Genomic DNA, 26,694 nt, shown 5'->3' on the forward strand with positions numbered 1-26,694 from the left:
GGGGTCCAAAGCCCATAACCAGGCATCTGTTGTTGGGTCTAGGGCCCCTGTTGGTCAGGTCAGAGGAAAGGCTGGACACAAAGGGGAAAGAGGTCAGTGAGGACAGACTGGAAATGGCTAGACATTCTACATTTGTCTTTTCCCTGCCTGACCATGAAGACTTTCCAAGAGTTTGACCATGTTGGTATGTAATACAAAGAAAGGAATTGTAGGAAATAATTCTCAGCTTGACTAGGCCCTGTATAGATTGGCCCAGTACATTGAGCTGCCCATTTTGAGCATCTCTTCTGGTCTCCTCAGTAGATGATGGAAATATATACTTTGGGCCTAAAGATTTTCATTTCCTTATGGTATTTACTGAGAAATGTTCATAAGCTTGTCATTACTGGAAACTTTAAAATACTGCTTTTTTTTTTTTTTTTTTTTGTGGTGCTGGGGATCGAACCCAGGGCTTTGTGCTTGCAAGGCAAGCCCTCTACCGACTGAGCTATCTCCCCAGCCCTAAAATACTGCATTTTGATAACTTTTCTTTCTTCTGATAACATCATGGCCTTTTCCTGATGTGTACTTTACTATATAATTTGTCAATATCTTACTGTTTTTTCTCATTGTTGTTAAGGTTTTTATAAGACCAGATGATATCATTCCAATTTTGGAGAGAAAAATTGGTAAAAAATTTAAATATGAGTAACTTTATATAGTCTTTGGTGGATTTGAGGTTAAAAAATACCAAGTTTGTCCTAAGACTTTGTGTTGTCCTTCTGAAATGTGACTATTTTAGTAATGGTGAATAAAAGGAGATGACCTTTTGTGTTAGGTTTTAATTTGAGGAATTCTGTCTAGATTATTTGAAATAGAGAGCTTCAAAATTTTGTCAGCTACAATAAAATATCAGCAAGCAAAATTAAGTGTTCTCTTATTCTTGGACTCCCACAACATGGTTATTGTTCTGGGTGTGCCTTCTGTCTTCTGCAGTACAAGTATAGTATACATGGCTGCTGATTTATTTATTTTTCTTTTAAATGTATAATTTGACCAGGGAGGGGAGTAAGGGCCAGATAAAATATAGAAAGTGCTGAAAATAGTTTTCACTTATCTCTTTCCTACGGTATATAATGGGAGTCTCCTTCCCATTTAATTTTTTCCCTCCGTAGGGTTGAAAATCTCTTAAATTTCTTTTAAGAACATTCACTTATACTGACTGAAACATTCTGGAGAGTTACATGTACCTCTTAGACATAGTTTTAGTATATCGTAAGCAGGCTTCTAGTATCTGTTCACTTTTAGTATGATGATTGATTTTTTCCTTTTTTGAGTAGGCACTTGCTATCTAGTAGGTAAAGACTGTATTTCCCAGTCTTCTTTGCATCCAGGTATGGATACAGGATTAAGTCATGGCCAGTAGGATATGAATAGAAACAATGGGTGCATCTTCTCTGTTTTCCCCTAAAAGGAAAGGAGGTTTGCTCTTCCTTCATCTCACTTTTTCCCTTTCTCTGTGGCTGGGAAGCATATAAAATGGCGAGAGCTGACTTGAATTTCTTGGACTAAGAGAAAACTCTGGAACCACTTACGCCAACTTTTTTATGAGAGAGAAATAAACTCTTATTTAAGCCATTATTATTTTGAATCTGGTAGCCAACTAAACTGATTATATTAATGTGATACAGTCCCTCTTATGATTAGGCATTGTCTTAAAGAATAGAAACTTGTTCAACAAAACATAAGCACAATGAGGTTTTATCATAAGATGTTCCCTGAAATTAATTGCACAAAATAATCGGGCAGTTTCTTTTTTTGCCTCCCTCTAAGAATTGCTCCTCTCCAAGTCATTTTCAAATTTCTCACTCATCCAGTTGCAGGTAGTTTGTTACTACTGCCTCAAAGCAGCAGCCTATGTCCTCGAGTCTACAGGACCTACTAATAAACACTCTAGTTAATTAACTGTCTTGGTCTCTTGAGGCTGAGTTTCCTTCTCCCAGAAAGGAGAATATCATATGCCTAGCTTTGGCTGGGGGGTTTCTCCTACTCCAAAAGTTATGGCTAAGGGGCAGTGCCACATGATCTTTAGGACTGGCATCTGGGTCCATGGGTAGAATCTTTTTTTTTCTTTTCCTTTTTTAAAGCATGGCAAGGGTAGAAATGATGGGCATTTTGTCTAAACAAAGATTTTTTGAAATGTGTTAATACTTTACCCTTACTGTTCAAGTGGTTCTTTAATTTTTGTAACATTTGAAAAGGTAAAAATTTGAAATATTGCATGAGTCCTCTTAGTGTAGGCTAGGTTGTAAGCCTGAAATAAAATGCTAACATTACTTAGTACTGCACAATACTATGTACATACTATGTAAAGTCATGATGTTTATGTGTTGTTTGAAAAATATAATTTCTGTTATTTGACAAAACAAAAAAGGTGATGATACAAACGGAAAATAAGGAGTTTGCTCCTTTTATATTGTCTGATTAGATAATTTATCTTTTCTCTGTTTAATACTTTAATCTGGAACAATTTGGATGAAGTTGGAAATGAAGTTTCCTTCATACTAAATTTGTTTTCTGAATTTGGGAATATAACTTGGTCTTCATCTCTGTGGCTACAGAATACATATTGACTGGAATTATGAAAGTTTATTTGGATGTTTAGATATGTGTTCCAGAAAAAAAATCCAAGTTAGAAGTGAGATGTGTGAAACTAATTCTTAATTCTGACCATAAAGATGTTTTGTTTAAAACAAATGTAAATTTCATTTCTTGCATGATTTAATCTCTGACATTGGATTTTATTTAAGAATTGTTTGTGGTCATTTTAAAGGACCTAGGGTTGGGGGAGCAGATTTTATATGAAAAGTAAAAGAATAAGGGCCTTGGATTCTAATGAGATAAAATCTTCTACAGATAAAAATTATTTTTGTTCCCTTCATAATATCAGTCTAGATTTTGTCCTTTTCTTTTTTTCTAGTACTGGGGATTAAACTCAGGTACTTGTGCATACTAAGTAAGCGCTCTACCACTGAGCTACATCCCCAGCCTGATTTTGTCCACTTTTATGAGCCCTTCTTGCAGTGATCATTCGTGGTCTAGTAAGGTAACTGAAAAATTATGAGGATATGGTATGTGTTAATTATTTCCCTGAAAACCATCCCATTTCCATCTCTGCTGCCACTACCTTAATTAAGGTCCATATCCCTTCTCCCCAGGCCTTTTGCAGTAAAATTCTGTTTTGTTAGTCTCCAAATTTCTGCATCCTCCAGACCATACCCCCATCCCCAACAGCACTTTTCTACTTTACAAATTTTAGTGATATCACTGCTTTCTTTAGCAACGTTCAATAATTTTGAATGCCTAAAGGTCAAATTACTTACATTGTAAAATAGTAATCAAGGCCCTTTTATATCATATTAATCAAATTGTCGAAGTAATTTTTCCAAGATCAGTTGGTAGCAGAGGAAGATAAAAAGCAGAAATATGTTTTGCTGCACAGAAGAAATACCGAATTTTGAAAATGGAATCCCTCCCTTTAGGGACCTTACTTATTGGTAGTAGAAAGGCATTCAGGCAATTAGGCAGTTCAGGGTTTTAGGACTGGCTGGTATAAGATAGTGAATGAAATTTGGAGACTCTGTTGACCATACTTCTTTTTAAAAGAAGTCGAATAGCACTATCTTATATATTGAAACACAATTTCGCTATGATGTACTCTTGGAGTTTTGTATATTTTAGACAGTAATTATAAATAATAGTTTAGAAAAATAGCATTTCTACTTTTTTCTTCTCAAATATTTTATACATCATTTTAAATATATTTCATCCTTCTAAAATTTAGTATTAATACAAATTAGAATTGGTAGTGGTACTTTAATGTTCCATACTCAATCTTGTTTTTCTTTTTTTGATTCATCGTACACATATGGGGTACAACTTTTCATTTCTCTGGTTGTACATGTACAGTCACACTGTAATCATACATGTACATAGGGTAATGATGTTTGTCTAATATTCTATTATCTTTCCTCCTCCCCCGCTCCCTCCCCACCCTTCATTTCCCTCTACACAATCCAACATTCTTCCATTCTTCTGTTACCTCCCGCCCCCCACCGTTATGTATCAGCGTCTACTTATCAGAGAAAACATTCGGCCTTTGGTTTTTTGGGATTGGCATATTTTACATAGCATGATATTCTCCAACTCCATCCATTTACCTGCAAATGCCATAATTTTGTTCTTCTTTATGACTGAATGATATTCCATTGTGTTTATATAACACAGTCTCTTTATCCATTCATCTGTTGAGGGGTATCTAGGTTGGTTCTGTACTCTAACTATTGTGAATTGAGCTGCTATAAACATTGATGTGGCCATGTCACTGTAGTATGCTGTAGTATTCTTTAGGTATAGGCCAAGGAGTGGCATAGCTGGATCAAATGGTGGGTTCATTCCAAGTTTTCTAAGGAATCTCCCATACTGCTTTCCAGAGTGGCTGCACCAATTTGCAACCCCACCAGCAATGTGTGAGTGTACCTTCCCCACTACCCTCCCATCCTCCCCAACACCTGTTGTTGCTTGTATTCTTGATAATAGACATTCTAATTGGGGTGAGAAAAATCTTAGGGTAGTTTTGATTTGCATTTCTCTTATTATTAGAGATGTTGAACATTTTTTCGTGTATCTGTTGATTGCTTGTAGATCTTCTGTGAAGTGTCTGCTCAGTTTCTTAGCCCATTTATTGATTGGGTTATTTGTATTTTTGGTGTAAAGTTTTTTGAGTTCTTTATGAATTCTGGAGATTAGTGCTCTATCTGAAGTGCATGTGGAAAAGATTTTTCTCCCGTTCTGTAGGCTCTCTCTTCACATTGTTGATTGTTTTCTTTGCTGAGAAAAAGCTTTTTAGTTTGAATCCATCCCATTTATTGATTCTTGTTTTTACTTCTTGTGCTTTGGGAGTCTTGTTAAGGAAGTCTGATCCTAAGCTGACATGATGATCAATCTTCCTTTTCTTGGAGAAGACAATGAAAATAATAATTTAATGTTTGTGGTTATTCCTTTTTTCTGTATGTTATAGAGTTATATTTATTCACATAATAAATTTTAGACTTTGTTTTTGCAGTGTATTCTTAAAATAAGTGACATTACTCTTCCTTAATAACTTTTTAAACTCAAGGCCAGAAAACTTTTGTATTGCTCACACAAAACTTGAAATCAGAGTTAAGCATTCATACTTATTCATACTTGAACAAAGGATAGGCTTTTAAAGTTTTTTTTTTTTTTTTTCAGTTGATCCTTTATCTACCTCTTGCCATGTTCATCCAAAGTTCCTTATTTTTTGATTCAGTTTTCATTTACTTTGGGGGCTTTCATGTTTTTAAATTTTTGTGCCTTCCTGATGGATTGACCCTTTATCACTATAAAATGTTCCTCTTTTTCTTTAGTAATTGATCTTTTATTAATTATGGATAGTGACTATTAAAGTCTGTACTTTTTTCAGATTTCCTTAGCTTTTACCTAATACTTTTTGTCTGAACATGTCTTTTGATTTTAATATAGCCATTCTGTATGTTGTATTTATCCTTTTTACTTTCAACCTGTTTATATTTGAATCTAAAATGTGTTTCCTGTAGGTAGCATACAGCAGGATCTTGTGTTTTTAAAAATTCTATGTAGTCTGATGACCTCTGCCTTTTGATTAGGTTGTTTAATTCATCTATATTTAATATAGTTATTGATATGGTTGGATTTATGTCCATTAGTTTAGTTTTTCTTATTTTTTAAATCTTTTTTTATATGAATAGAATACTTTCTAGTGTAACATTTTAATTCCCGTAATGTTTTTTTCACTATTTTTTGAGTTATTCTTTTAGTGGTTGCGCTAGAACACCACACACACACACCCCAGAATCTATTTCAGATTTATGCTAACTTCCAGCAAGGTGTAGAAACATTCCGAACAGCTCTATTCTGTCCTTCCTCCTTTTGTGTTATTATTAGTATGTATATTATATTTATAGATGTTAAAACCCCAAATCTTAAAATTATTAGTTTTTATAATTTTAAAGAACCTGAAAGAATAAAGGAGAGCAAGTATATTTGTATGGTTTATTATATTAAACTTCTTATTTATCATTTCTGTTTTTCTTCATTTTTTCCAGTGAATCTGGGTTACTACCTGTTGTCATTTCCTTATTGCAATAGAGCTTTACTCCCACCCATCTCCTTATGCTTTAGTGGCCCTTTTAAAAAAATTTATGTGAGGACTGGGATTGTGTTCAGTGGTACAATGAGTTTGCCTGGCATGCATGAGACACTGGGTTCAAGCCTCAGCACCACATAATAAACAAAATCAAGGTATTGGGTCCATTTACAACAAAAAAGAAAAAAATATTTAAAAAATTTATGTGAACGTGCATTACTGTGTGGTGTCCCTGGTTTTAAGCATAAAAAATTCCTTTAGTCTTTCTTATAAGTTGAATCTTCTAGCAATGAATTCTTTTGCAGTTTTTATTTATGGGAATGTCTTTATTTTGTCTTCATTTTTTGAACAGTTTGTTGAACATGAGATTCTTGGTTGACAGTTTTTTCTATTAGCATCTCAAATGTATTATCCTACTGCCTTACAATCTCCATTGTTTCTAATTAAAAATTAGCTATTAATCTTGTTGAGGAACCTTTGTATGTGACAAGATGTTTTTCCACTTGCTGCTTTCAAGATTTCCTCTTTGTCCTTCAACATTTTGACTATGATGTGTCTGGGTGTAGTTCTCTTTGTATTTATCGTGCTTGGAGTTTGTTGAGATATGTTATCATGTGCATTTATACATTTATTTTTTTCAATTCTTTATTCCATTCTAAAAATATATAGAGAATTGAATCCTATGATTATGGAGTCTGAGAAGTTGCAAGATTTGCACTATGAAGGCCTGAGAACCAGAAAGAGCCAATGGTGTAAGTTACAGCCTGAATCCAAAGGCAGAAGAAGACCCATGTCTCAGCTTGAAGACCAGACTATCAGGCAGAGAATTAGTTCTTACTCAGCCTTTTACCCTATTCACAACTCCAATAGATTGAATGAGACCTGATCACATTGGGAAAGGCACTTTTCCTCATTCAGTACACTGATTCAAATATTAATCTCATTTAGAAGTCCCCTCACTGACACACTCAGAATAGTGTTTAACCAAATTATATGAGGACTTTTAGACCCAGTCAAGTTGACACTTAAAATTAACCATCACAATATGTTTAATGGTGTCCCCCATGTTTCTCTGAGGTCTGTTCATTTTTCTTCATTCTTCTTCATTCTTTTTTCTCTGTTCCTTATATTGCATAATCTGTCAATCCATTCTGTCTCCAAGTTCACTGATTCTTTTTCTTCTGCTAGCTGAAGTCTGTTGAGTCTAATGAGTTGGTTTTTTTTTTTTTAAATTAGAGCTTTATGGTTATACATAGTAGTTGGGTTCATCCCAATAAACTCATGTGTGCATGGAATTCAATTTCAGTTCATGATCCCCACCTTTTCCCTCTTGTCCTCCTTCCCCTCCCCCATTCTTCCTCTACTCTACTAGACTTCTTTTGCTTATGTATTGATTTATATTTGATTGATTCTTTTTACTTATGCATAAGGGAGAAATTCCCTGTGGTATAGGCACATGTCATGATTTTTAAACACTTCATTCTGCGTTGCCTGCCCTTACCCATCCCTCCACTCTGCCTCTTGATCTACTTCTAGTCTTCACTTGAGGAGAATATTGCAGATAGTAGTGTACCCCACAACCAGTTTCACCTATTTATTAACATCTTACATTAGTATAGTATATTCATTATAATTAATGTGCCAATTTTGAGAGTAATTATTGGTATTATTAATAAAGGCCATACTTTATTCAGACTTCCTCGGTTTACTTGTAAAATCTGGCTTTCTGAGAAATTAGGAGAGAGATGACAGCCAGATCCTTTAACCTTAAAAGATTTCTTTAACATTCCTGTAAAACACACCTACTGTTTATTAAAGGAACTCATCAAAGCTCCTTGCAGAATGGATGCTGCCCACTTCATAAATCGTTACTAATTGAGTAATTAATGAAAAAATAAAAGTAAATCATAACTTCCTCTGTTCTGCCCAGTTAGAAGTTATTCTTTAAAATTGTGGGTTTTTTTTTCTTTAGCTTCTTAAGACTAATGAATTCCCATGATAAAAAGTTAAAAAGGTATATAGATTCTTACACTCGGCACTTACATGACATTCATTGTATATTTTAAATGTTTATTGTTTGTACACTTATTGTTTCTACACATATCTATTTCCCTTAGGTAAATCATATTTTCCTAGAAACTTGATACCATACCTCTACAATATCCTGGGTCTAGTTCATGCATATAAAATAGGTACTTATTTTCTAGCATGCGTAAGGTTCTAGGTTTAATCCCAAGTACCAGCTCTCCCCCCACAAAAAAAAATCCAAAACAAAATAGATAATAAAACTCAGGTACTTACAAAACATCCTCTTGGGGTTGCAGGTAGGGAATGATGTACATTTTATTATCCTTCCTATCAAATCTCTTTATGAAGTATTAAAAAAATCAGTCTCCATTTCCGCTCTTTTCTGATAACTGAAGGATCAATTAATAACAGTCCAGATTTCCAAAGGGTACAGGGAAAAGAAAGAAAAGGTCTTGGAATAAATTCTTCTAACAATTCCTAAATAATTAAGAATTGAATTATAAATGCATATTTATAATAGTAATTGACAGAGAATGAACTTGTAAATAATATTACTGTCAATTCCCGTCTATATGTAGATTATCCATAGTACATTTAACTTTTCTGCAACTTAATACTTTTGTTTTAAATTTCATGCAATGTGTGAAACCCTTTGAAATACAAATCACCATCTTCTTATCCAGAAAAATCACAGAATTTGTAGTTAGAAAAACCCTAAACCAAGGAAGAGGACAATAGAGTTCATGTTCAGATCTCCTAATCAGTTTCTGAGAAGGAGCTTCACAACAGTGTAGGTGGTAACGCTCAATAGCTTTCTAGTGACCATGGAGGCTGCTTTCAATGTGGGGTCATTATTTTCCATAAGATAACCCTAGTCTTACCTGATCATAGACACAAGATTCAGTACTCTACAGAAACCCATGCACATTCCAAATTTAAATATTGTGTTATCTGCTATTTTCAATTAGTTGGGCTGAATATATCCTAATAATTTTAAAAATCACAAGTGACTTTTTAACTTCTATACTTTATTAAGTCTTCCTTAGAAGATGAAAAAGCATTATTTCAGCCCAAGATCTATTAAGATGATGAACAGTGCACACAAACCTTTCTGCATCTGGACTCCTCTTTCTGTTCTGAGAATACTGACAAATCTGGGCATTGTCTCTCACTAATTATGCAACCATGAGCAAGTTGTTTAACCTCTTAATCCCATTCACTAAGAGGAACTGATACTATGTTCTCATAGGCTAATGGAGAGGATTCCATTTTATATAAATAAAGCCTCTGATGCATAGTAGCCAAATAACAACAACCATTATTACTAATTAAATAACACTAACACAATAGATGACAGAAATAAGAAAGCGAATACCTTCTACAGGATTGATCATCTTAATTATGAGCCTGCACTTAAAGGGATTCCCCAAATGAGACCATTTATATCAAGACCCAAAAGAATAATTAATTCATGAAATATCCATTAGCATTTTTGCAAGTAATATTTTAGTCTTGCTAGTTCTATTGGCAAATTATTTGTAAGGTACTATTATTTTATTGAATTGAATAACATCACTGGAAAATTTTCCATTCAGCCTAAATAATTAGAGACCTTCCTGGAGGAAAAGAGGGCAGGAGTTTGAGTCAAGTCACAATTGGTCATTGATTCCATCAGTCACACCTGTGTTCCTAAATGACAATGTTCAAGAGTTCCTGTGGTGGTGACCACATAGAAGTTCTGGGAGGGTGGCATGCCCTGGGAAGGCAGTGAAGTTCTGTAGTTCCCTGCACCATACTCCTTGCCTGCGAATGTCTTTCGGTTCCTGAGTTGTCTTTATAAGAAACTGGAAAATGTAAGTAGTGTATGTATCTCCTTGAGTTCTTGAGTCATTCTAGCCAATTATTGAACCTGAGAGCAGAGGCAAAGTTAAGTCAGAAGTATAGACAGCTGGGGACAGGGGACCAGGGACCTGTGACTGGTGTCTTGGGACAGTTTTGGGGGACTGAATCCTTAAACCTGAGGATTAACTTGTAGGACATCCCATTGGTGTCAGAGAATTGGTATTGGAAAAGATGCCATATATTTGCTATTGGGGGAGAAACCCCTCAAGTTGGCACAGGTATCTCAAGTTTACAAATGGAAACAAACCAAAGCTTCAAGAGACCGCTCTGCTTCAAATTTAATGTGTGGAAGAACTGAGAAAGTCATCTTTTGTTTGTTTTGAAGTAATTTCCTTGAGGGAAATAACCTAACTTTTCTTTTAGCATTTTTTTTTTATTATTTATTAGATATTCAAATCTCTTGAATTTAGCTGAATGCTCTCATCAAGTATTGGTCTTGATGAAATTGCTTGTATTTTTGACTATTCTTTGTTCAAAGTAATTTTACTTACCCTTCCAAAGTTAGCAGTCAGCTGAGGAAGTATAAGATTTTTTGCTTGATTTTCTTCAGTTTCATCTATATTTTAAATAGGACACAAATATCTCTGTAAATAAAAATAACTTCCTCCCAATCCATTTGGAAAACATCCCAGACTTCCTCTCTGTGCCTTACAAAGTTACTCCTGTCTAGTCATTATTACTATTTGTTTTTTCTCTTTAACATAAGTGACCTCATAGGAATAGTTTAATCACCAGCTGTTTGGCCAGCAATATTTCACTTATTCTGATTTGCTATTTTTCTGAAGTATTTTGAAAAGTAATCATTCCTTCTTTGTTCCAAAATGATTGTAGTCAATTGCTCTTATCTTGGTAACTGATTTAGAACTATAATGAAAAGAGTTCCCATATATATTTTATATTGGTTTCTTATGAATTAACCTTTATTAATTGAAGCTTTTGACATGCATTTTCAGTTTGAAAGGTTCCCAGTGTTTAGAAATGGAACTGAGATTTGAAAGCTAGAAAGAACCTCTGATCATCCAGCAGAGGAGCCTTATATTTTAACTAAGTAGACAAAAGTTGTCAAGTGAACCATAAATTAGATTGTTTAGTTTGATGAGAGGAAACCTAGGTTTCAGGACCTTTCTCATGTAACTTCCGGTCTACAACTACTAGAACCAAAAGTCTGGAGTCTTGGTAAGAAGGTCATTTTGTCAAAGCATTAGCACTGTTTAGCTTGGAAGCAGCCTTTTTAAGTTTTCCATGTCATTGACAGTGTTCAGAATTGTGTGTGATGTTTTCAGGACAAGTTAACTTCTACCATGTAGTTTTATACTTTTCAATTAGTGGATTTTCAAAGTTCTAAAATAACAACCCCCTTTATGGTATAATCTTAGGTGGAACTGCAGTGTCTTAAAACATAAGTGGAATTTAATTAGAATACAGTTTTATGCATAATTTTAATTATTGAAAAATAAATTAGAGCATTATTCAAATTTGTTAAATGCTATATTAGAATATAAGCATATTTCACTTCAATCTCACTTAAAATAATTGAATAGATGCGACATAATTTATTTAGCCAAGTTCCTGTCAATGTGTATTTAGACTCTTTCAGTTTCTGATCTTGTGCTTTTATAAGCAACACAGTCGTGAGTAATATATGTGCACATATTGTTTTATGTGTCTGAGAATAGATTCCTGGAATTATGATTGCTGTCATTAGAATATGTTTTTTAATTTTGAAAGATACTGTCAAATTGACCTCCAAAAAGTTTTTATCAGTATATCTTCCCACCAATGTATGAACAAGCTTAATTCCTTCATGTTTTCACTAATACAGTGTGCTATTTTTGATCTTCGCTAATCTGAAAAGTTACATCTCAATATGGTTTTAATCTTCAGTTTTTATTATATGTAAAATTGAGTAACTTTTTATATGTTTAGGAGCCATTGGTGTTTCCTTTTCTGTGAACTATTTTACATATCACTTTGCCCATTTTTAAAATTGGTTTTCTGCCCCCCACCCCCATTGAACAATAGGAAATTTTTATTTATTAGGATATTAGCTCTGTGATGTAAGTTGCAGATTCTTTTCCTCAGTTTTTCATTTCTATTTTCCCTTTGATTTTTGCTTTTTCCACTTTTGTGGCTATCTAAACTCAATGGAACATGGCTAAACTAAAATCCTGGAATTCCTCTCTTCTCTTAATCTGCTCCTTTTCTAGTCTTCCTCACATCAAGAAACAGCAACTCTCATTTCCCTTCTCATAGCCCAAACCAAAACCAAGAAGTTACCTCTAATTTCTCTTTCCCTCTCTCCTGATCTTTAACCCATCCCCTGTGATATTGATTCCCCACCACAATTTCCTGAACCTGTCCGTATCTCTTCATGTCCACCAATTTAGTCTGTCCTGCCCTTATCTGGGTGACTGGGATTGCTTCCTAGCTATTCGGTCCCCAAAGTGACATCACCCGTTCCAGGCACTTAGCCATTCTCTACTCTGTAGCTTATATGTTCTTTTCAAAACATGAATCATCTAATTGTCATACCACCCCTGAACCTACCCCTTCCATTCTTGTTCTGAACCTTCCAGTGGCTCCTTACGTTCCATGATACAGATTATATTACTTAAAATAGCTCAACTTGCTATTTCTCCAGCCTCATCTTGTGCTAGGTTGTTCACCACCCCATAGCCCTATCCCCACCACCTTTTGAATCTCTTTTTTCTGCTGTGTTCCCTCCTAACTTAGGGCTTTTGTGTAAATCATTCTCTCTTGGGGCATTCTTCTTCCTCCATAAGTTTATGTCTGATTATCCTACAGATCCCAAGTCACTTATCACTTTCTCTGGAAGAGACAACCTTTACTAATTAGATGGAAACTCCCTGTCACAAGCTCTCCTGGCACCTTATATCTCTTTCATAGTACTAGTATTTGTTATTTTATATTTATTTTGCAGTTCTTTGATTAAACTCCCTGAGTTAAGGAATCTTGTCTATTTCCCTTTACTATTATCTCCCCAGAGTCTATCATAGATAGACATAGATAGCATATGATTAGCTTTTAAGACATATTTATTGAGTGGTTTGATAATTATAAATTTTGTAGTGTTGAATTTATAGAATATACTGTTTTTATCTTTACCAGAAAAAAAAAAAAAAAAAAAAAGACTGCATTTGCTCTTGGCCAGTCTTTGTTCTCATCTTTTTTCTGTCACTTTCCCAAGACTACTAAGTTTCAGCCATTATATTGAAAATCTTAAATTTTGAAATTTATCCAGGTTGGTAGTCTTCAATTCACTTAAAGCCTGTAGGTATTCTTCAACAGTCTTGGATTTCAGTTCCTTCCATCCTTTATCATCTAAAGGTTATTTTTCTTGGAGTCGAGGATAATAACAGACCATATTTTCTGATTAACTTCAATAGAGCAAAATCTAGGCAGTCCCCAACTTTTGTAAGTTCATTTTAAATTTAGTTATTTAGAATTCAGAATATGTTACCCCATGGTAACCATGTTAAAGCTGATCTGTACATTTTCATGGAGGTGCCCTTCAAAACCTTTTTAACTGTGTTAGTATGAACTCTGAATTTCTTTTTTCCCATTTTAACCATTTTTTCCCCCCAGTCTAAACCCCAAGGTCCTTAGATTCTTAGGAAGGTCTGGGAGTTTAGGAGGATTGGCAGTACTGGGAAAAGGAGTATCAAATTGGTACTGGATTTTACTCCCTTGTAGAAAGATTCTAAAGGTCCAGGCAAGATACATGTTTGGTAGTTTGAAATTTTTATGCTATAAATTGTATGGAACTCCTGATCGTCAAGTATCTGTTTTGATTTAATAATAAGAGCTGAATTTACAGAGGATGGATTGATAAATTACTCTCCACTATTGGGAAAATTAAGCAAAATGAAGAATATATTAATTATGGATCACATGGTTTCATCCAGAAAAGGCTAATAGTAGTACATTATCTCCTTGCTTGTATTCAGCATGGAGAAGTCTCTGCAAGAGAGAGATTAATTAGGATTTTTTTTTTTTTACAAGACTGTGCTTTCTGTAGAAATGGTTTCCTTCCTTACATGGATCTGAGTTTTAAGATGCTTTCAAACCATTTGAACTCTCTTATTATAACAGAAATTTAGTCATGTACCAAATTTATTCATGTGCAATTTTCAGTGACAAAATGGTTCTCTCATTTGTATGTGTGAAAACAATGCCAGGAACAAAAACAAAACTCATGATTCAACTGATTTTGTACTCTCTTTGGGAAGAAGAAAAGACCCGTTCAGAAGAAGATTATAATTTCAACAACAAAGGAAACTTTCAAGGCCCCGGCAGCTCTTAAATTCAACACTAATAATTTTGAAATAAATTATAAGCCTTACCTTTTTGTCAGTTCTTGTAGGTACCTGCTTACTTGCTAATGCAAAGACAAGATTGCTTAATTCTAGATGTATTTCTTAGTGAGAGACAAATCCACTTTAAAATGGGTTCAGTTATTTGCTTATAAATGGTTAGTAATCCAAAATCTTTACTTTGGAAGGTACCTAGAGGACATCTAGTTCAGTACAAGACTCTTTTCTATCAGGGACAAACTGTTTACAGCCACCCCTTCCTGCCTCCTGCTCATTTCCTCCCTGTCTGCTTCAGATGTATATACCTTCTCTATTCCCTCCAGTTACCAAGCTAAGACTCTTTGTATTGCCTTGAATACTCTTCTCAAAGCCCTGTGCAGGTGGCTTGCTTTTTTACATGAAGTGGATTTCTCTGAAATACTGCCTCCACAGGCCATTCTCAGATCACCCACCTAAAGGATCTACCCCTCTTACTGTCATCACTCTCTTTCATAAGACTTTTATTTTCTTTATAATACTTATGACTGCCCAAAATTACCATGTTTGTTTATTGTCAGCTCTCTGTAGGAGTTGGGCCTGTACTGTTCACCCAGTATTCTGAAGTCTGCACAGTAGTGGCTGGCCCATCGTAGACATCTGACAAATAGGACAGATGTGAGCATGAATGAATAACCGTGGATGGCTCATCATTGTCCATTCACTACTGAACTGAAATCTGTCTTCTTTTCACTTGTATCGCTATTCTTCATTTTGCCTCCTGAAATCAGTCACCTGCTCTACTCCCTCTTTTTCACAAACATTTCAAACAGACATTTGGATGTCAGTCATCTTTCATTTAGGCCGGACCCAGTTCCCTCATCAACTCCTTATCTAGTGTAGTTTTAGGATAGTTCTCACTACCCAGGTTATCTGTCACTGGGAGTTTCTGGTTTTGTGGTTGTGATACCCTACTCTAGACAGTATATTATGTGGGATCTTAGCCTTAGAGTGAATTCAGTTAAACTTTTTTTAAATGTAATGTTGCAATGCTTATCTTTGATAAAAATTATCTTTTGCCTCCCTATGAATGACCAAGAAATTTTTTATATATGATGTCATTAATCAGAATTATTATGAGTTCTTAAAAACTTGTTTTATTGTAGAATATAGCATAGAAATACATTAAACATAAATATATATTCTAATGAATAATTATAAGTGAATCTATTAAACCAGAAGTCAAGAAATAGAATTAGTGTCCCAGAAAACCCTTCTATATATTTCTTCTCAATCTTAACCCCCCCAGAGAGAATTAATATTGTTTTTATAACAAACATTTCGTTCATCACTTTTTTATTGATTTCCCACTTAAACATGCCTACTTATGCTTGTAGTTAAGTTTTTCCTATTTTAAAACTGTATGTGGGACTGGGGTTGTGACTCAGTGGTGGAATGTTCACCTAGAACGTGGGAGGCACTGGGGTTGATCCTCAGCACCACATAAAAATAAAACAAAGGTATTGTATCTACCTCCAACTAAAAAAAATAAATATCTGTATCTATTTCTATTTATCTATGTCTATATCTATCTATCTATCTATCTATATATAAAACTGTATAGAAACAACACAATGCTGTTGTATTTGTTTTCTCTTGTGTAACAAGTTATCACAACAAGCTTAGCCACTTAAAATGTCAGCCATATATTGGTCACAGTTCTCTGGGTCAGAAACTCAGCCTGGTGTAACTGGGTTCTCTGCTCAGGATAACATGAGGCCGAGATCACCCTGTCAGGTAGACTCACTTCTCACTTGTTTTCTTGATGAGTTTCAATGTTGATTTTCAAGATCCAACTCTGCTTTTTTGATCTCTATTGTCTGTTTTCTATTTCACAAATTTCTGCTGTGAATAATTTCTTTTGTAAGTTTCTCATTGGGTTTGTTTTGTGATTGTTTTTTAACCTCTTAAGATTGATACATAGTTCATTTCCTTTCAGTTTTTTATATTTTCTGACATATGAGATTCTCAATTTCTTCCCTAAGTCTTGCTTTAACATTTTGTTATTTTAAAATTTCTATTATGATTTCTTCCTTGACTCACTAATGGATTATTTTGGGGATGCTTTTATTTCCAAATGTATGAGTATTTTCTAATTATTTCTATTGTGATTGATTCCTTATGTATTTTAGTTGTGGTGAGAGAACATCCTCTGACGTCAGTCCTTGTAATTTGTTTTGAATTGCATTATGGCCTAGCATGTGATCAGTTTTTTAAAATGATATGTATGTGCTTGGGGAAAAAAAGGTATTCTGCAGTTCTTTTCTATCATTCATGGTTCATTTGGTGAAGTTTTAAAAATGTGTTCAAAATTTTCTGTATGCATATACTTTTCTCTTTCAGTGAATTCTTTTTGTGTTAGTCTTTCTAGTGTTCTAATTTATTTTTCCAGTTTTGTCTTTCACTTTTTTAACCTTTCAGTTCTGTCAAAATGCTCAACCCTTGATTTTTATTACTTTAACCTTATAGTTTTATAGTCTTCTTGATCATTCTAATATTATAAGTCTGAGTTATTTCCTGTTTCAGTTGTTTCTATTGCTTTTTGGGGTGGAGTGGGGTGGGATGGGGTTTGAACTCAGGGGAACTCAACCACTGAGCCACATCCCCAGCCCTATTTTGTATTTTATTTATTTATTTTTTATTTTTTTGTTTTTTTGTGCGGTGCTGGGGATCAAACCCAGGGCCTTGTGCTTGCAAGGCAAGCACTCTACCGACTGAGCTACTGAGCTATATCCCCAGCCCGAACTTTGTATTTTATTTCGAGAAGGGGTCTCACTGAGTTGCTTAGCACCTCGCTATTGCTGAGGCTAGCTTTGGACTCTGTGATCCCCCCTGCCTCAGCCTCCTGAACCTCTGAGATTACAGGCATGCACCACCACACCTGGCTACTCTCTTGGTTCTTATTTGTGGTATCTCGCCTTGTTTATCTGGCCATCTCTGATTATGTACTGCACACTGTAAATGAGAAATTATCTATATCAATATCATGAGGCTTAGACTGATGTCATCTTCCTACAGAGAATTGTTTTTTTTTTTTTCCCTTTTGCTTTACCCAGACCACTGGTGGCTCTTCCAATCTGAATGTGGAACCACCTTAATTCAGAGGTTTTATCGAGGTCACCCAGATGACTTAAAGCTACAACTCAGGTCTGTCCAAGGTCTGATTTTGCTTTTCCCCTGTTCTGGGAGTGTAGCTCTTTGGGGTTTCTGCTTCAAATGTGTGATGGTTTATCGCACTTTCTCCTTTTGAAGCACTCTTGGCTTTGATATTTGTACTCCTGGATCTGTAAGGTTTTCAAGAGCAACCCTGTTTCTCTCTCTCTCTCTCTCTCTCTCTCTCTCTCTCTCTCTCTCTCTCTCTCTTTTATCTTCAAATATCAAAAGGGACAAAACAGTTTGGGGTGATTTGGATTACCTTTCTGACTTCTATTCTTTTGCCTTGATTCTAGCCAGGTAAATCTTCACAATCTTGTGTTTGGAGCTTTTAAGTGTTTTCTCTAGCATTTGTATTTGTCCTCAAAGGGACATTTTATCCAAGTTACATAATTCGCTATTACCAGAAGCTAAAGTGTCTCAGTTTTTATACTATTCTTTTTTTTTCTTTTAAAGATTAATCAGTGTTATTCATATAAAATTGCAGCTAAATCCAATTTGGCATAAAATGAATACTGGTAGTTAAAAGAGCGATCTTAACACCTATGTTATGTATTCACTCACATTCAAATTTTGATTCCCAGTTTCTTTTACTCTGTTGTTTTGATTGCCACAGAGACTAGATGAACCACATATTCTCTATATATACTTATATACAGAACTTTTTGGGTGCTGGGTCTTAGTGGGAATGATTTAATTTTTATCTCATTTCTTTTGAAATGAGTCATACCATTATTGGCAAAGAATAGAATATTTAAATATTTTCAGAGTGTTTTCCAAACCAGCCATAGAAAATGAAAGAATGATTCCTCAGAAGCACCCTGAGCTTTTTAAACCTGTGATATGACTGATACGCACCTGAGGATGGAACCCAGTGCCTCACACGTACTAGGCAAGTACTCTACCACTGAGCTCCAACCCCAGCCCCTGATATGGATCTTTATATGGCTGGTTCCTTCTTGTCATTGTGTTTTCAAAGGTCACCTTTTTATAGAAGCCCTCCTTGTCCAAGTAATCAATCATTTTTCCTTCTTTTCATAACACATATCAGTATCTGCTAATAATCTTGTATTCTTTTTTCTTCCCCAGTAGAGTGTTAAGTTCCATGAGGGCAAGGGCCTTCCTATATCGTTCACCACTGTTATACCTATCTCTCATACTCATTCCCTGAATCGTGGAAGACAGGCATTATTTGTTTAATGAATGAATAGAATAAATACTTACTTCTTCTCAAAGTGTAACATTTTCTCTAAATATCACAGAAATCTTTTAAAAACTTGTGATTCCACAGAACTAAAGTTACATTTTCTGAAATAAGCATAGGCAAAGAAGGTCAGCGTGGTTGGGGCGGAGGGTGCCAAGGGAGAGACTAGTAGGAGATAACAGAGGAAGGGAGAGCAAGTCCTGTGGCTTAGGTGAACTTTGACTTCGACTCTTAATAATGTAGGAGGCCTTTAGAGGGTTTTGAGTGAGAAGTAACATGATCTGACTTATCATAGAAAGTTACTGTGACTTCTGGCAAGATTGTAAGAAGCTGTATAGGGATATTAAAGTATGGTTTATTCTGGGCTCACACATTTGTTCAACTTACTAATTTGTCAACCTTGATGCCCAAATCACCTGTCTTAATTTCCTGTTTTTTCTTAATTTTTCTGTTATAATCCTCAGTATAGTCTAGAGAATATATAAGGGCCTTATCCTTCCGGATCCTACTGTCAAAGTCAAGCTTTCTTCCTTTTCTTTTTCATCTTACTGTTTTCTCCTTATAGGAAAAAGGTGTTGCGTATACTCTGCTTTTCTGTATGTATTTTTTAATCAGCTCGTTTTACTTCTAAGAAACACCTATTGGGGTTTTGATTAGAATTGCATTGACTGTATGGATCACTGTGGAAAGAATTAAGAACTTTAGTACTGAATCATCCTAGCTTTAAAATTTGAATAATTTGATTTATTTAGATTTTATTCAATGCCTTTGAAAAAAGTTATATATATAGGTTTTGAATATCTTTTTGTTGTTATTGTAAATGTGATTTTTAAAAGTTACATTTTCTCTTTTTTCTGATATTTACAAATTGATACTTATATATTAAGCTTATGTTCAGCTACCTTGCTAAACATTTATACTTTCAATAATTTGTTTAGAAATTCCTTTGAACTTTCCACGTAGACAATAATATCAGCAAATTTTGCTCTGAATCCCTTTTTCCAATCCTCTATATTTTACTTATTTGTTTTTATCTGGGAGTGGCTGGACCCACCAAGATGTTTAATAATGTTATTAAGTACTAATAGAACTCTTTGTCATGTTTTTAATTTTTAGAGAGACTAATATTTCACATTTAAGAGTATTTGTTGCAGATTTTTGTCAGATGCCTTTCTCAGGATATGAACATTTTAAAGTAATTTAATTATGGACATATTGTTCTTTTGAAAGCTTGTTCCAGTTCACATGCTCACATCCCTGTATGAAAGGATAGATACTTCTTGTCAATGCTTGTCCACACCACATGAGGTACTCTTACTTCTAAAAAGTTTCAAATTTCATAGGTAGCAAAGAAAATGTTTAGATTTATTTCTGCCTTTTAAACTAATATTTTGTGTTGGTACCACTTTTTTAAAAAATAAAAGTAGGATAGGTTTTTGAAAATATTTTGAAAATATTTGAGTTAGAGAAAAATTACAAAAATAGCACAATTTCATTTCTTATGGCCTTGGCTCACATTCTCCAAATGTTAACAGTTTATTGTATTTGCTCTATTTTTATCATTTTATTATACTGAATATTTTTTCTCTCTTATCCCATCCGCACTTAAACCATTTTTTTCCAAATGGTTTAAGTTGCAAATATGATGTTCCATTTTTTCTAAAAGCTTTGGTGCTATTTCTTAAGAACAAGAGCATTGTTTTCTGTAGCCACAGAAAATTATCACTGATACAATACTGTTATCTAATGTGTAGACATTTAGATTTTGTCATTTGTCTTTTATAACAAAAATAACTTTTTGTTATAAATCTAGAATCTAATCCAGGATCATTCATTATATTTATTTTTCATGAATTTTAATCTTTGATAGAGAACAAATAGTTAACATTTTAAAAGAATAGAGGACAGTTATTTAGTAGAATGTTTCTTGGCTTAGGCTTGTCTGTTTCTTGTGATTTTACATTTCTTGCAGAAATGTAAAAATATTTGTAAAAAATAATTGTTAAAAAAAATGTAAAAATGCCACAGAAGTGGTGGTGTGATGTATTGTATCAGGAGGCATATAATGCTGGTTTGTTCCTTTACTGATGATGATAACTTTGTGTCTGGTAGGATTCTTCACTATGAAATTACTATTTTTTCCCTTTTTAATTAATAGGCATCTTGTGGGGAGATACTTTGAGACTAGATAATACCCTGTTTTCCATCAAACTTTCAACTACTAGTTTTAGCGCATATTGGTGCTACTTGCCTGAAATAATTATTACTAGAGTGATTGCCAAATGGTGATTTTCTAATTCTATCAACTCCTTTTATTATTTGGGATAAAGAACTTTCCCTCCTCCCCCATTTATTTCTTTATGTCAATTAAGGACTTGTGCATTTTTTTCTCTGAATTATAATCTTAATATCTTTATTTCACTGCTCAAATATTACCCATTTGGCCAGTGGGAGTCATTTTAATCAGACTCCTGTGTCTATTTGATATGCCATCATCATTCTTTAGCATTTCCTTACTTTCTGGCACCACAAAAATATATCCTAGGATCATATTGTACTTTTCTTGCTCTTGCCTTGGATTCAGCCATTTCTCCAAGGAACTGTGGGTCCTTTTATTGGAGCACTGACTGTGCTCATGGTTTTTGGGGTGTTGTTGCTTCTAGACCCTCTCAGGAGACAGGGCTAAGGAATATATGTGTATGTGAGTATATAGGCATTTACAGTTATAGCTCTAGATACTTCAATTTTTTCTGTTCGTGAAAAAAAAAGTTATTGACTGTATTAGGGTTTTTCAGAGACATGGAATCCATGGAATATATTAGTTAGGTCCATAACTTCCTTCTTACATAAGTCCATAACTTGAATATGTGTGTATGAATATACATGTGTATTTATACATATATTTATACGTGTGTATATACACACACACACATACACACACACACATACACATACATATATATGTATATATACAAATATATCTCTTTCTAGAATATGTGTGGTGAAGTAATTTATTATAATTATTTGGCTTATACCTAGTTATGGGGGTTAGCAAGTCCAAGTCCAAAATCTGGGCTAGTGGATCAGAGACCTAGGAGAGCTTTTCAGTTTGAGTCTAAAGGTCTCAAGCCTCTAGGAAGAGCCCATGTTGCAGATGATGACTGAAGGCAGTCTGTTGGAGCCATTCCCCTACAGCTTTAGGTATTAAAAGCTGAGCTTGGGACTGGGGAGATAGCTCAGTTGGTAGAGTGCTTGCCTTGCAAGCACAAGGTCCTGGGTTCGATCCCCAGCACCACAAAAAAAAAAAAAAAAAAAAAAAGCTGAGCTTAAGGAAGCAGCGGGGGGAAAAAACCCAAAGTGAACTTATACCATTAACTTCAACTCTGTGCCTTTCCCTTTTCATATTCATAGCTCCCTTACATGAGAGTAAAAAACCAAGATCTCATTGTTTACAATGTATTTACTCATTTACTCAATCCCAGGACACTGATAAAAAAGTTTCATGTCACTATACTAAAAACAAATATTTAAGTGGTGGAATACAAAATTTATATATTTTTCTTTGTGTTTCAGTTTGAGGACAGTAGGTACTGTTTTTAAAATTTACTTGGGGTTAATTCTTTTTCCCTGGTCCCCTTTAATATGGTTATGTTATTCATTCAAATAACTTGAGGTTGATTCCATTTTGGGTTCTTCTCTCTTCTATTCTTTCTTCTTTGTTTAGCATTATGAAACATTAACATGGTTTTTAAAAAACCATGTTATGTACTTAAAGGTACGATAGATTAGTAGAGTACTACAACATAAAACTAATAATTTTCCATTGTGTTTGTTCTTTCAGGAACTCATTTAATTCTTCATTATTAGAACAAATATGTGAAAATTCCTGCCAACCATTGAGAATTTTTTCCTTTGGACATTGTTTCCTCTACTCTGCATAACTTTCTTAGAAATTTCTTTTGTGGTGCCATGTTCTGTGGCTTACATCAAAAGAGGAGTTTGTCTTCATGAAGATTCCTAACATTGGTAATGTGATGAATAAATTTGAGATCCTTGGGGTTGTAGGTGAAGGTAAGTTGAAATTTTTGCATTCCTTGAATTTTTGATTAATGTATAATTATGTCTACCATCAAAAATTTTACAAATTTTTGTAAATATCCTGTTAATTCAACCAGATCCTGTTAATTCAACATCTATCAATTCAGATATACATCTAAGAGTAAAATATTAAAAATAAAATTACTCTTAAATGATTTGAGTCTTACTCTCCAATTGAAAGATAATAACACTGGGTGTGGTGGCACACACCTGTAATTCCCGCATCTCAGGATGCAGAGGCAGAAGGATTGCAAGTTCAGAGCCAGCCTCAGCAACTTAGTGAGACCCCAGGCAACTTAGTGAGATCATGTCTCAAAATTAAAAGTAAAAAAAAAAAAAAAATCCCTGGGGATGTGGCTCAGTGGTTAAGTGCCCCTGGGTTTAATCTCTGGTACCAAAAAAAAAGAAAGTCAATAACATTTTAAAACCTTCTAAAGTTTAATAAATCAAGAATTTAAGACTATTTTCACTTCATTCTTTTCATTAGCAATCGATTTCCTGTGTGTAGGTGTATTTATAGTAGCATTTTATTTTTATATCAACTGTTTATTTTGAATAACAAAATGTTTTGTAAATGTTGGACTTTATTTAATACACAGTAAATAAATGAATAACTTCTGTTTCTTTGAGAATGACAAACCACATTTGGTCATATTTTAATATCTCTGAAATCAGGATGTTTTCTATAATCAGTAGTACATCATGGTTTATTTAGTAATACTTTTTCTTTCCTAGTAGAACATAAAATAATGCTTCTAACCAATGGTATTAATACCAATGGTAACCAATGGTATTTGACAAAGTTTGATAATTCATTTTTCATAAATTCACTCCTAGAAAAATCATCATTTCTTCCTGATTTTTTTTTCCTGCTTAGTAATTCTTGCTCTTGACTTAGAGATAACTTTATGGAAATTTTGATAAATGATTTTGCTCTAAGGAGATAAGTGATTATAATTATAGTTTCTTAGCATTTATATCTTTAAAGCAAATGTTACAGAAATTTCATATTTCAGATTTTTCAAATAAAATGGATTTCAAAAGAAGTTTTAAAAAGTTATGTGAACACAAAGCTATTTAAGATTTTAATATTAACTTGGTAAATCCTTTTCAAGTAAACAAATTAGAATCTAATCATTAGATACATATTTCAAGGTCTGAAGTTGAAAACAAAAAAATGGGTTCTTCACTAGTCAATTTATTTTCCATTTCTTTGTTGGTATTAATCATATAAATAAAATTCATTTTCAGTCTCATACTGTTTTATGACAGCTATCTTTTAAAATTTTATTATTCAAGGGTATTACACTGACAGATTAGGCAATCAAGCCGCTGACTGGAGAAGGTCAGCACAGAGGGTGTAACAAGATTGGAATGTTCTCCATTCTGGGCCTAAGTTTTTCTGGATCATAACCCATAGGCAATAATCTTCCCAGGTATTAGCTCAGATTAACCAAAAATTGTCAGACTGTTATTTCAGTTAGAATGTGTTAACTTGTTATAATCAGAACCTTAGTTGCTGTACATATTTTTTCTTTGTAAATGACTTCAGATTTTGGGGGGGGGTTTGCTGAGAAATACCTATATTTGAAGTTTATAAAAATCTGTCAAACTACTCTTGTAGCCTAGTGAGCACATTTCCACCTTACAGAGTACCTGGTATGGGCAGTTGAGTGAGGATTTGGATGATGCCAGGTGATTATGGAGTTAATTTCATTCTCCTGATTGATTTCTTAACTCTGATAATAAGTTTCATCCATCTCCATCAAAGTGAGAGAGATTTTAGGTCCCCTAGCCTCTGTTGGAAGTTCTCTTCTCATAGTTGCATACGGGTTTTTCCTGTCTGCTAATGCCAATGTTTTTGATGTTTCTTTGAAGCTGTTATCATATGTAACTTTTTTTTTTAACTGGGGATTGAATGCAGGGGCACTTAACCACATTGCCACATCTCCAGTCCTTTTTTAAATTTTTTATTTTTAGACAGGATCTTGCTGTATTGCTGAGGCTGGCCTCAAACTTGAATCCTCTTGCCTCTGCCTCCTGAGTTGCTCATGGGCCACTGCTATAGGTGTGGGTCACTACACCTAGCTACATTTTGATTCGTTATTAGAGCTTTCACATTATAACTTTAACCTTGGTTTCCTGAGTACCTTGTTGGTACAGTATTGTCTCTGTGTTCTACCTCTGAGAAAATAAGTTTATTGCCTAGATAATAGGTTTAGTCAAGCAAAGGTCCAAATAAACCTCATCAAAATACTTGATGGAAAGTGAGAGTGGGCGTGGCCTGTGCCCTTAAGCTGACACTTCATGGCAAAAAGGTAGCAACTCCAACTGGTCATTAGTTGGAATGCTGAGACCTATAGTATTTTTGGGTGTAGTATGTATGTAGTGCTGGGGATGGAACCCAGGGCCTGCACATGTTAGGCAAGCACTACCACTGAGCCACACTGCCAACCCTGACCTGTACTATTTTGCCAGTCAGGAGAGATTCCATTAACATAGAAGAGGGTTTCAGTGACCCCTGGGATGATAGTATATTTGGGTAGGCTCTGTGCTTGTGCTAACTCTTGGAAGTTATTAGCTTTTAAGTTCCATAGAACCTTTAGAGTTAATTTTTTTTTTTTTTTTTTTTTACTCACACTGTTCTCATGATTCAGTTTTATCTCTAAAATTGTTTAAACCTAAATTTTGATTTTAGGTATTGTTATAATATATCCTGTTAAGTGATATAAATGTAGTAACTTTAATTTCTTCAAGAGTTTAGTTTGTATACATGCCCCTGATTGTTTACTTCTTTTTTTATTATAGGAGCCTATGGAGTTGTACTTAAATGCAGGCACAAGGCAAGTACATGGTTTTTATAAGGAAAATATCTATAGATGCTTAAACTATTTGAAACTAATACAGTACTCTGTATACGTGGGCATATAATTAAAACTTTCTGGTTATGATGATGACTCCTAATGAAGTAGAATTGATATGTGAACCCAGAAAAAGAGATGACGTAAGTAATCCTTAGCTTTTTGCAATCACATGCTGTTTTTTCAAACCATTTATGTGTAGGTGAAAAACTGCCTAATGGGAAGAGAGAAGTGGTAGAATGGGAAAAAAAAGCAAGGTAGTTGACAGATTTAACTCACATTCAAGTGCTTAAGAGCAAGGAAGAGTTTTATTTAGTATTTTTCATGTAAATTCAGTAACTTAAATTACTTGATGAATTTGAATCCAGATTTTGAAGTGTAGTAGATATTTGTTTATGGACTGGGGCTTGGGATAATACTATATGATTATGATTATTGGATGCAGTTAGTGAAGTACCCTTGAGCAGCCTTGCAATGAATCTTATAGATCATTTGACTATGATAATAACCACAAGTTATTCAGGAATGTTATTTGAAGTTGACATAACTGTTGTTGAGTGTTTTATTGAGAAACTAAGATGGCCAGTGTTAAAACTGTAACAATTTCAAACATTAGGTTAAATATTTTTCTATTATGATGTATCTAGTCTAAGTATTAATGTTTAACTTCATGTTATTTTGGATGTAATTTGATTTTTATAGTTATATATTTTGTGTCTGTGATGAACTTACCAATTTAACTTAAAACATTTAAACTCAATTTATCATATTAGTAGTACTATATGTGTGTAAATAAAAATGATATATTTTTGTATTTGCTTTTCCTTTTGTACAAAATACAAGCTACCTTTTGGGTTTAAAGATTCATGGCATTTAATGTTTTAGTGTTTTATA

The 26,694-nt window shown here is 34.1% G+C and overlaps 1 protein-coding gene across 1 annotated transcript in view; it reads left to right on the forward strand.

Annotated features, from left to right (window-relative positions):
* The window catches only part of Cdkl5 (cyclin dependent kinase like 5), a 166,983-nt gene that overhangs the window by 34,127 nt on the left and 106,162 nt on the right, over positions 1–26,694 (forward strand). Inside the window, exons 2-3 of the mRNA XM_047535091.1 lie at positions 22,683–22,912; positions 25,748–25,782. Coding sequence (XP_047391047.1) covers positions 22,849–22,912; positions 25,748–25,782 — 99 coding nt within the window. The 5' untranslated portion in view covers positions 22,683–22,848. The remainder of the gene's footprint in view (positions 1–22,682; positions 22,913–25,747; positions 25,783–26,694) is intronic.

This window comes from Sciurus carolinensis, chromosome X, assembly GCF_902686445.1.
Source record: "Sciurus carolinensis chromosome X, mSciCar1.2, whole genome shotgun sequence".
NCBI classification, from domain to species: domain Eukaryota; kingdom Metazoa; phylum Chordata; class Mammalia; order Rodentia; family Sciuridae; genus Sciurus; species Sciurus carolinensis.